This window comes from Physella acuta, unplaced genomic scaffold (assembly GCF_028476545.2).
Source record: "Physella acuta isolate Inbredline_101_S28 unplaced genomic scaffold, ASM2847654v3 ptg000837l, whole genome shotgun sequence".
In the NCBI taxonomy this organism is placed as follows: Eukaryota; Metazoa; Mollusca; class Gastropoda; family Physidae; genus Physella; species Physella acuta.
Genome location: NW_026732354.1, coordinates 55241 through 67844, shown reverse-complemented (window position 1 = coordinate 67844; position 12604 = coordinate 55241). Strand labels below are relative to the sequence as shown.

Sequence of the window (12604 nt, the reverse complement as noted above, 5' to 3'; positions counted from 1 at the left end):
GAGTACCGTTACAGCTAGGTTGATGAAATTTCATATATAAGTATTTTATCAAAATCGTAGATCCGTATCAACTTTTGAGCGATTTCGGATAACCGGAAGTGGTACTTTTTCTACTTTGAATTTTTCAAAAGCCTATAACTTGAGTACTATTTCAGATAGATAAATGAAATTTGATATGTAAGTAAAAGATCTAATTCTCTACCTTCGGTCAAATTTTGAGAATTTTTCGTTGACCGGAAGTACTTATTTACGCTACTTCCGATTTCTCAAAAAACTAATGTAAATTTTAAAAGTACTAATAATATTGCGCACTATTATGCGCTTTTTTATTCGCGTTCACTTGGTGTGCAATTAATTTGTCTACGAGATTTTATTCTATTTTTAAAACTTTAAGTATTTAAAATGGATTAAAAATCATGTCTATAGCCCGAGTTCCCATCCCCTGTTATTTTATATAAGAATATTCGAGAAAGTTTAGGGGAGATCACTCGCGGTTTATTTATCTAACCATCGTAACCTTCTTTCCTTTATTTTCTGCCACTATTGTAGGGTTTTTGTATATTTTCCACCCACGTATAGGAACTACAATTATTTTTTAAAAACATGCCCCCCCCCCCCCCAATACACACATACGATTTTTATTGTATCTAATTTGCAAAAAGTATGTTACAGCCAAAAGCACCTTCACCCCCATACACGTGGACAAGACATAACCATCAACTCCCATTCTGATACCTACCCATCCAGCATGTATATTTTATCCTTCCCCCCCCCCCCCCAACTCCAGTTAAAGATAGAGATGCGGATAGGTTAAGAATGTTTTGATTAGGATTTTTGTTAGAATTGTGTTAGTTATAAGGACAGGGTTAGGCATATGGTTAGGTTTAAGGACATGGTTAGGTAATTTTTGCTGCATTGACGTATTTGATTCTAGAAAACAAAAAGTGTATTATAAATATTTCTAGTGCGCCTTTTAAGTTAAACCATTTCATCTTCCAAGGACCAAGACTAGCTAAATCATAAAAGAAATACAATTTAAAAAAAACTTCACGTAAAATATTTTTTCAAGTTATACAAAGTTTATTTTTGTATCAATTAAACAGCTGTGGTGTTATGATGACATTTGGGTGTTCTACAACACCTTTCGGATATCAAACGGCTGTGGTGTTATGGTGACATGTGGATGATCTACAACACCTTTCGGATATCAAGCAAACAGCTGTGGTGTTATGGTGACATGTGGGTGTTCTACAACACCTTTCGGATGGTGGCGTCCAGCAGGGAGTTGACTAGCCCGTCCACGGGCGTGGAGATGGCGAACAGCAGGACCAGGGTGAGGATGGGTGGCCCAAACCTGTTGGCGTCCCCGCCCACGTTGAGTCGACTGAAGAGCTCCCTGGCTAGACTGGAGGGGAGGGGGTGAGAAGAGGGGGGTAGGTTAAAGGTCAGAATGGATATACTGATTAATGAAATGTAGTGTTGTGTGTTCTGAATGTTAATAGAGTCTACAGTTGAATTGTCAACTGATATATTGATTTGTTTGTTGTTATGTTTAGATAGGTCTACAGGGTTTGAATGGTGGGTGCAACGCTGGTGTTGTGTCCAGTGTTTCTTCCAGACTTTTCTCTCCGGGGGGCACTTGAAATTTTCGGGGGGGGGGGGGCGGTAGACTTTCTTCGGGGGGGGGGGGGGCGGAAACTGTTAAAAGTATATATTTTATATATAAATTATATAAATTTCATTTCGTTCGGGGGGGGGGGGGCGATAGAATTTTTTCGGGGGGCTTCGCCCCCCCTCCGAAGAGATGCCTGGAAGAAACTCTGGTTTAGTGCTACTCCCTCAAGTGGAAACGTTAGTATCTAACAATCGTATCTTAAACGTATTCTACCAGTCTTACTGTAAACCAGTTACCAGTCACACATTCAGAGTTTCTTCCAGGCATCTGGAATTTATGTAGATATGTAGAAAACCTATACTTTTACCAGTGTCTGACCCACCCCCCCCCCCCCCCCCGGAGAAGTCTGGAAGAAACACTGCACACATTAATCAGCTACTAGTCTTACCTCAATCCTCTGTGCTACCAGTCTTACCTTAAACTTATTATATAAGTTTTACCGTAATTCTATGTAACCAGTCACACCTTAAACCTGTGCTACCAGTCTTTTATTAAACCTATCTTCCAATCTTACCTTAAACCTATCTTCCAATCTTACCTTAAACCTATCTTCCAATCTTACCTTAAACCTATCTTCCAATCTTACCTTAAACCTATCTTCCAATCTTACCTTAAACCTATCTTCCAATCTTACCTTAAACCTATCTTCCAATCTTACCTTAAACCTATCTTCCAATCTTACCTTAAACCTATCTTCTAATCTTACCTTAAACATATGTTCCAATCTTACCTTAAACATATGTTCCAATCTTACCTTAAACATATGTTCCAATCTTACCTTAAACCTATCTTCCAATCTTACCTTAAACCTATCTTCTAATCTTACCTTAAACATATGTTCCAATCTTACCTTAAACATATGTTCCAATCTTACCTTAAACATATGTTCCAATCTTACCTTAAACATATGTTCCAATCTTACCTTAAACCTATCTTCTAATCTTACCTTAAACATATGTTCCAATCTTACCTTAAACATATGTTCCAATCTTACCTTAAACATATGTTCCAATCTTACCTTAAACATATGTTCCAATCTTACCTTAAACATATGCTACCAGTTTTACCATAAACTTATGCTAACAAACTTACCTCAGCACATGAGTTACAAATCTTACCTCATCACCTGTGCTACAAACCTTACCTCATCACCTATGCTATAAATCTTACATCATTACCTTTGCTACAAATCTTACCTCATCGCCTGTACTACAAATCTTACCTCAGCACCTGTGTTACAAATCTTACAAATCTTACCTCATCACCTGTGCTATAAATCTTACCTCATCACCTGTACTACAAATCTTACCTCAGCACCTGTGCTACAAATATTACCTCATCACCTGTACTACAAATCTTACCTCAGCACCTGCGCACAGAAGACAGTAGGGATGAGGATAGAGGCGAGGGCTTCAAAAAACAGAACATCGAGGCCGGCTTTAACCATATCAACTGGATCTTTCTGTCATTGGGACACGATGTATACAGGATTACAGGGGAGCATACAATATAATGGACGAATAGGACTATATATATATATATATATATATATATATAATATATATATATATATATATATATATAGTATGGGTGTGGGTGTGGGTGCGTGAGTGAGTGAGTGAATGTGAGAGACATATTTAGTCACGTACAACTGACAAGAAATCAGTAAAATAAAATTTCAATAGTCAACCAAGCCTCTGCCTCAGGTTATGACTCTTCTATCCCAAACACTCCCGTCTCATGTGTATGACCCACCTGTCCCTAACACTCTCACAGTTGTCTTAACCACTTGTCCCAGTTATAAGACCCACCTGTCCCAGGTGTATAACCCACCTGCGCCTGGTGTATGACCCACCTGCCCCAGGTGTATGACCCACCTGCCCCAGGTGTATGACCCACCTGCCCCAGGTTTATGACCCACCTGTCCGTGCATGACCCACTGACCCAGGTGTATGACCCACCTGCCCCAGGTGTATGACCCACCTGCCCCAGGTGTATGATCCACCTGCCCCAGGTGTATGACCCACCTGCCCCAGGTGTATGACCCACCTGCCCCAGGTGTATGACCCACCTGTCCGTGCATGACCCACTGACCCAGGTGTATGACCCACCTGCCCCAGGTGTATGACCCACCTGCCCCAGGTGTATGATCCACCTGCCCCAGGTGTATGACCCAACTGACCCAGGTGTATGACCCACCTGCCCCAGGTGTATGACCCACCTGCCCCAGGTGTATGACCCACCTGACCCAGGTGTATGACCCACCTGCCCCAGGTGTATGACCCACTGCCCCAAGTGTACGACCCACCTATCCCAGGTGTATGACCCACCTGTCCGTGCATGACACACCTGACCCAGGTGTATGACCCACTGCCCCAAGTGTACGACCCACCTATCCCAGGTGTATGACCCACCTGTCCGTGCATGACCCACTGACCCAGGTGTATGACCCACCTGCAACTGGTGTATGACCCACTGCCCCAAGTGTACGACCCACTTATCCCAGGTGTATGACCCACCTGTCCCTAACCCCATCCCACGTGCACAACTCACCTTATCCAGGGCAGCACTGAGGATGTGGAACAAGACGAACAGACCGCCGGCCAGTTGACAAAACCTGACGGTTCGATCTGTTGCCAGTGACCTGATCGTCTCACCAATCGCCTGCCCGTAACCTGCAACACGCGCTCATTAGTACATCGTCACGCTTGATTTGTTCATGTCGGCCACTCAAATCAGAGGCGTAGCGACCCTTCCCGGCACCCCCTTTAACTTTCGACTTGCACCCCCCCCCCCCCTTCGAACTTTTCAATTTAACGCCCCCCCCCCTAAGGTCGGCGCCCGGGGACATATTTCCCCCCGTCCCCCCCCCCTCGCTACGCCTCTGACTCAAATACAGGCCAACTTTATATAGAGGCCATTTTTAAATACAGGTCACCTTTAGTTAAACACATGTCACCTTTACCTTTACGCCACCTTGAAACTAATTAAACAGGTCTCCTGTTTGTATAGGCCACCTTTAAATACTAGTCACCGTTTTAATTTTGGCCACCTTTTAAATTCAGGTCATCTTTATATAAACACGGACCGCCTTCAAATATACTCCTACTAATCAGAGTTTTTTCCAGGCATCTCTTAGGGGGGCGGAGCACCCCCCCCCCCCCCGAAGAAAGTCTACCGCCCCCCCCCCCCCCCCCCCCGAACGAGATGTATTTTATATAATAAACATACACTTTTACTAGTGTCCGCATCCCCCCCCCCCCGAAAATTGTTGTCCGCCCCCCCCCCGAAATTTTCAAGTGCCCCCCCCCCCCCACGGAGAAAAAGTCTGGAAGAAACACTGCTACTAATTGGTCATCATTTACTGTAGGCCATATTTAAGTATAGGCCGCTATTAATAATGGGTCATTTTTACATACATTATGCACCAACTTCAAATATAATCCACCTCTTAGCAACTTCTTTTCAAATGCCAACCTTAATAATCGGCGATGTTTTTTTTTTAAGAGAACTATTTCCATTATATTAGAGTAAATGGCAAGCCGGATAGTTTTGATATCGTGAATTGAAAAATACCGCAAAAAAACAATTCCAGATCTACTTTTTGGTGGGATGGCGTGACCCAATGGCAGAGCGTATTCTCGAGTTCGGATCTCGATTCGGACTGACTGTAGGCTGCCCCTGAGTCAGAGGCGTAGCGATCCTTCCCGGCGCCCGGGGACAACCCCCCCCCCCCCGCCCCTCGGGAACAAACCTTCAATTTTCAATTTGCACCCTCCTCAAACTTTCCATTTGCACCCCTCCCCCTCAAACTTTCCATTTGCACCCCACCCCTCAAACTTTTCATTTGCGGCTCCCCCCCCCCCCCCCCCCCGTTATATTATTTTATATTTATAATGCAAAACTGCACCAAAAATGAGATTTTAATTTGTTTTTCTAACCCATTTTGGCGCCCCCTAAGGTCGGCGCCCGGGGACGTATGTACCCCCCTGAGTCAACCCATCCCTGATGTGGAAAGTAAAGTCGGCTTTACATAGTGCTGGCCACAACATCCATTTATATGCTGAGGTCAAGAAACATATAAACTCTACTTCATTTGCCCAATGGATCGCTAAAGAGAAAGTTCACTTACATTTTAACCCATTTATTTAACACACTTTTACAAGGAGATCCATTCTATCATACAAATAAGTGTATGCAACTCAGAGGCGTAGCGATGGGGGGGGGACATATGTCACCGGGCGCCGACCTTAGCAGGGGGCGCCAAAATGGGTTGGAAAAACAAATTGAAAGTTTGAGGGGGGGGGGGTGTAAATCATAATTTCGAGGGGGGGTGCAAATCGAAAGTTTGAGGGGGGTGCACTTCGAAAGTTTGTCCCCGGGCGCCGGGAAGGGTCGCTACACCTCTGATGCAACTGAAGAGCTAAAAGTTACCGAACACCTCAACAGAATAGCTTCTATGTGAACATCTTTAACTGACCTATTCCACGGAGGGGTAGTCCATCGAAGGGTCCGCCCGCCATTGTTGGGCCAGTTCGTCTTCTGCGGTGACTTGCTTTTTAAAACTGTTCACTCTTCTGGCTACTGTTGGTTCTCTCCCTTTGGACTCTCTTGTCTAGCTAGAGGTACTCTCCCCTTCCTGTGATGAAGAAGAACAAAAAAAAAATTGTTGACTTACTAATAACTACAATGTATCCAGGCATCTCTTTTGGTCACGTCCACACCCCACCCCTCCGGACGAAATAGAAATTATACATAATTTATATAGATAATGTATACTTTGGGGTCATCTATAAATGACGTCACGCTTATTTTGACGATTTTTACCTCCCCCCCCCCCTCCCCTCCGTCACACATCGTCACAAAAAGCTTGACCCCCCCCCCCCTAAAACGACGGCACACCTCAGCCTACAACCCCCCCCCCCCCCCCCCTCAAAATTGCAGTTAAATTTTTTTTTTTTTAAAACATCGATATTTTTACAAAATCTTGTCTGAACTCTGTCAAAATAGAGTATTTTAAGTAATTCCTATTACAATTTATTAAAACATTTTTTAAAACGCGAAATAACATCTAAAATTCGTTTTCTAACATTGCTTTTTTATCATCACACAAATTACCAACCCCCCTCCCCCCTATGAGTTTGACGTCATTTATAGACGACCTCTAAACCCACTTTAACACAACCCTAACCCTAGCTCTAAATATGACCCTGGAACCGACACCTTAGCCTACTAGACTTAATTAGACCAAGATTTAAATAGATAAATCTAGAATGTATAGATTATAGATTAGATCTAGATCTAGATTTAGATCTAAATCTAGATTCTAGATCTAAATCTAGGCTACGTCTAGATCTAGAATCTAGATCTAGCTAGAATTTAAATGATTTTTAGATCCAACTGGGTTTATCGAACATAATTTTCGCAAACAAATATGCCCCCCCCCCCCCCCACTGCATGTTTATTTACAACTGTCTGATAGTTAAATCAAATGTACCAGCCCGTATTCCTGTCACCAAACACCGATTACCTGATCTATTTTACCGGAACTGGGTGAGTAACCATCGCTCTAACCACCCACACAAGAAGCGTTTGCTGTGTGCACTCGATGTTGTTCAGCACTAGTGCAGGGTTCGGGAAATCCCGGTTACAGGCACAATTTAAAAAAAAAAAAACATCGCATTTTGAATTTATTCTTCAGGTTGCATTGAAACAGATTCTAACATAGTCTCAGATGGTTTTTTAAATATTTGAAAAAAACGGGTGCGATGTTATTCAAATAAATGTGGTTATAAAATCATTATACTGAGGTTTTTGTTAGACTTTACTAATGATTGGGTGTATTTAATCTTTTTAGTATTTTTGGGACTAAACGCAATTTTTAAAAGCCAAAAACAGTTCGGTTGCTTTTCATTTTATCATTGAAAATGTCAACACGTAATACAGAGCTAGATTGGTTTATGGGGTTGAAAAAAAAATTACTACAAAGTGCGATTTTCATGAGATCGATCACGAAGTTCCTGTACAGCCAATCAATTGTTGTCTTACAAAAGTGAAACTTCAGGTTAAAACGTATGCGTAATATAAAATAAAATAAATCTAGCCTTCAACTCCAAAACATTATTTTCAATCTCTCTGCATCTACAACTTTTATATCATTAATAAAAAAATAAAAATCTGATTTTTTTCTCGTGCTTAAGTTGTTTTTTGTTGTTTGTTTTTTTTCAATTTTTTTTATGGCCAATGTAAAAGTAAAATCGATAAGCCAACAAAACCGGGATTAAAAGCGTAACAACATTTACGAAAGATTCCTTCACACGGATTTTAGTTGTCTAAAATTAAAACGTGTTTTCTTTTAGTTCATATCGCAGTGTAGCTGATCAGTCAGTATTATTGAAAAAGAGCATCAAGAAAGATGTCTCAATTGAAACAAAGTTAAAGGCAAATGCTCTACGGCCCAGTGTGTATTATGATTTAGGAATGGAAGGTGTGTTTTATTTAAAATCACACATAATTTATTTAAGTAATAAAGTCATGGTAAAATTACGTCTCGAATTTGGGTAGGTCATCGCCTGATTAACGATGTTGGCAGTTGGCAGTTACATGTTGGTGTGCGTGATGGGACGGTAGAGCAAACAACTGCTTACCCCAAAGTAGTTCCAATCCCGAGAAAGAGTATGTAGTCCACCCAGCTATGATGGGTAACTGACACATGATAGGGAAAGTAAAGGCGGCTAGACTTAGAATTGACCACAACACATATTACCAAATCTTCACAATAGTCAGACAGGAGAAATATCACGAGTTGATAGAAAACACTGTATAAATTATTATGGAAAATTTATTGTCGATGAATATTTATTCATAATATCAGTGGATGATGTTATGCAAACGCTGATGGAGGTGATGTTGTGACGCCGACTCAATAGGTGATGGTGATGACGCCAACTTAATAAGTTATGGGGTGACGCCGATTCAATACGCGATGGTGATGACGCCGACTCAATTCGTGACGGGGATGACGTAGCAATTCCTGATGGTCGAGTCCATCAGCACGTTGACCAGCGCATTCACGGGGCGCACAGACAGGCACAGGGCTAGCAGGCCGGATAGCAGGGGCCCCCACTTGTACATAGGTTTAGGGACGTTGTCCGAGTTCTTTAGGATGCTTCGGCAAGTGCTGGAACATACGAGAAATTCAATTTCGGATATGGAATAGTCGAAGCCAGTGGCGTAGACAGGGGGTGGTTGAGGAGGGGCTCGAACACCCCCCCCCCCTTTCAAAACAATAGCTTGTTGATGTTAGGTCACTGTTTTTGGCGACAGTGCGTTCGTGGCGTATTCAAATTTTCGAATGTTAAAAAACCACAATTTCACATTCAAACTAATATATATATATATATATATATATATATATATATATATATATATATATATATATATATATATATATATATATATATATATATATAAAATGTATATCTATATGAATGTAATATATATAAATATATATATATAAATATATATATATATATATATATATATATATATATATATATATATATATATATATATATATATATATATATATATATATATATATATATATATACATATATTGAAACTACTATGATAAAGTTATATTCAGGCCATTTGTCAAAACGATAGCAAAAATAGCAACACATACAATATGTTAGTATTTGTGTAAATAAATGTATCTAGTTTAACTTACTGACTGACGTAGTAAGTGATGAGGGTGGGTATGAGCAGGGAGGACAGTGCGTCAAAGATGAGAGCGTCCGTGGCGATGATGGCAACTTGGGACTTGGGGAGATCAGTCTGAAATACAACAGTGGTGTACGTTTGTCTAAGGCTAATGTGGAGATTGTCAGCCCTTTGTTGGGTTTCTTCCTAACTTTAGAGTTGTTTTGACATTGCCTGCAAAACGTGGGGGTTACGGTAATGGGGTGTAGTTTGCAGATGATGATAAAGTAGTGTGGTTGATAAACCTAATTACGTGACCTAGATATATAATCAGAGTTTCTTCCAGGCATCTCTTGGGGGGGGGGGGGATTTCAAGTGCCCCCCCCCCCGGAGAAAAAAGTCTGGAAGAAACACTGTATATATTGTATATAATCACCTAAACTCAGAGGCGTAGCGGGGGGGGGGGGGCGGGGGGTGCGCACCGCACCGGGTGACAATATTTAGGGGGGGGATGACACCAAGGCAAAAAATAGTAAAATATTATATAGAGAGAAAAATTTGAGAAGGGGGGGGGGGGCAAATCGAATGTTTGAGGGGGGGAGTGCAAGTTTGAGGGGGGGGGGGTGCAAATCGAAAGTTCGAGGGGGGGGGGTTGCAAATCGAAAATTGAAAGTTTGTCCCCGGGAAGAATCGCTACGCCTCTGGGTGGGTGGGGGGGGGGGGGGAGTGACACCATTAAGTGCCGCACCGGGTGACACCCGACCTCGCTACGCCACTGCCTAAACTGATGAGCAACTCACCTGATGATCTAAAGACCTACTTGCGTGAGCTCACGATATACTCGCATGACCTAACGATATACTCACATGACCTTAAGATATACTAACATGACCCAGCGATATACTCACGTGACCTAACGATATACTCACATGACCTAGCGATATACTCACATTACCTAACAATATACTCATGTGACCTAACGATATACTCACGTAACCTAACGATCTACTCACGTGACCTAATGATCTACTAAGTGACCTTATGATCTACACACGTGACCTAATGATATACTCACATGACCTAATGATATACTCACATGACTGTACAACCTACTCACGTGACCTAATTATCTACTAAGTGACTGACTCACATGACCTGTTTATCTACTCACGTTCTCCCAGATGCTGTGCGCCACATGACACATGACAAATGTCAGCCCGAACGTCTTGCATGAGTTCTGCAGCTCGTCACAAAAGCGGTAGCGCAGGCCCACGCCAATAGCGTAGCCGTAACCTGACAATAGAAGCATCAACTATAACCTGACAACATCAACCATAACCTGACAATATCAGCTCAACCATAACCTGAAAACATCAACTCAACCATAACCATAACCTGACAATTAGAAACATCAACCATAACCTGACAACATCAACTCAATCATAACCTGACGATATCAACTCAACCATAACCTGACAACATCAACTCAACCATAACCTGACAAAATCAACTCAACCATAACCTGACAATATCAACTCAACCATAACCTGACAATATCAACTCAACCATAACCTGACAATATCAACTTCACCATAACCTGACAACATCAACTCAACCATAACCTGACAAAATCAACTCAACCATAACCTGACAATATCAGCTCAACCATAACCTGAAAACATCAACTCAACCATAACCATAACCTGACAATTAGAAACATCAACCATAACCTGACAAAATCAACTCAACCATAACCTGACAACATCAACTAAACCATAACCTGATAATATCAACTAAACCATAACCTAACAACAGAAACATCAACGCCACCATAATCTGACAAATAGAAACATCAACTCAACCATACCCTGATAAAATCAACTTAATTCCACCATAATCTGACAATAGAAACATCAACTCCATAACCTGACAACAGAAACATCAACTCCGCCATAACCTGATACATCAACTCAACATTCCATCGAATGAGCACATGGAAGTGAGCAGAATATATTTTGTGAGCGCTGTGCTCTATGAAACTAATATAAGGCTATTATACAAAATAAATATACGCGACAGCTTTACAACTACTTAACTACTTTAAGTTTTATTCTAGGCTACATTGGGGGAACACCCACATCACGTGACTTACCAAGAGCCCTAAGCGGAAAGAACATGAATGGGTCAGCCATTTCCCTGCGGGAGTGCCTTGCTCTACCTATACATGGAGGACGCTAACCTCCCTTGAAGATGAGAGGCCAAGGCAGCCTTCACTGCTCAAAATACTGCCACGTCAACTTACGATAGTCCCAGGAAGATAGTCACCGAATCAAAACATCGACAATATAGGATGGAATACCATGTCGACAAACCACCGCCTACTGAATACCCGGTGTCAGCTTTATATATGTTGATGTTCAAGTTTTTCTTAAAACCAAGTCATGTTTTCTTAAACGCATGACCTATTTGTGTTAGACTTTTAAAAAAATTTCACTAGCATAATCTTGGTAGTGTTTTTTCTCGAATAAATTAATTAAGCGCTTAATACGTCTTTCTGAGTTCAAAACATTCGACACAGATAATTCAGCATCGATTCTCTTTGACACCGTAATTTGTTTTTATGTGTGCAGTAAAAGACTGAATGTTGCAATGTGTGCGCCGATTGTTCAATGCACATTCTATGGTGCGCAATATCGAACAATGATTCATATAACCGTAAAATTTTCACCAAGTGAATAATAAGAAAGTTGATGTTTTTATTTGTGTGAAGGCACGGACGGTCTTTGTGAACTCTTGAAGTATTTTGAAATAATAAATTATCCACAGTCTTACGGTAAAACCAGACCTGCTGTGGTGATATTGAAATGTGTGGAGTCGGTAGTGAAGATAAGGAGTGCACTGAAGCGAGACGGTGTGACTTCTGTGTATGTGGGTGTTGTACGGAGTTATGGAGTGTAACAAGGTAAGCGATTGGGTCGAGTGACTTTACAAGCGTGTTATGTAGAGCGATATGATGCGGACGAATGAGAAGACACGGCATAGTCTGCGATATAATCATACTAGCTGCATACCCGCGCTCCGCCAATGTGAATCTTTTTTAAATGTATCAACTTGGGAACAGAACAAAACACGAGCTCAAAAGAAAACACAAACACAACACAAAAGAAAACGCAAACACAAAAACAATGCAAACGCAAAAAAAAAACAACACAAACAAAAATACAA

At 41.4% G+C, this 12604-nt stretch overlaps 2 protein-coding genes across 2 annotated transcripts; both read right to left on the bottom strand.

Annotated features, from left to right (window-relative positions):
- Window positions 1-1071: 1071 nt before the first annotated feature.
- LOC131951905 (uncharacterized) lies at window positions 1072-7304 on the bottom strand. The gene is made up of 5 exons (XM_059314340.1): window positions 7206-7304; window positions 6156-6314; window positions 4229-4350; window positions 3037-3137; window positions 1072-1405 (listed from the first exon to the last, which is right to left on the bottom strand). Exons 2-5 carry the CDS (start codon window positions 6196-6198, stop codon window positions 1249-1251), a joined length of 423 nt encoding a protein of 140 aa, XP_059170323.1. The 5' UTR covers window positions 6199-6314; window positions 7206-7304; the 3' UTR covers window positions 1072-1248.
- A 1196-nt stretch (window positions 7305-8500) lies between these two features.
- Window positions 8501-11795, bottom strand: LOC131951906 (mitochondrial fission process protein 1). The gene is made up of 4 exons (XM_059314341.1): window positions 11532-11795; window positions 10551-10672; window positions 9408-9514; window positions 8501-8855 (listed from the first exon to the last, which is right to left on the bottom strand). The coding sequence occupies exons 1-4, from the start codon at window positions 11569-11571 to the stop codon at window positions 8678-8680; spliced, it is 447 nt and encodes a 148-aa protein (XP_059170324.1). The 5' UTR covers window positions 11572-11795; the 3' UTR covers window positions 8501-8677.
- Window positions 11796-12604: the final 809 nt, after the last annotated feature.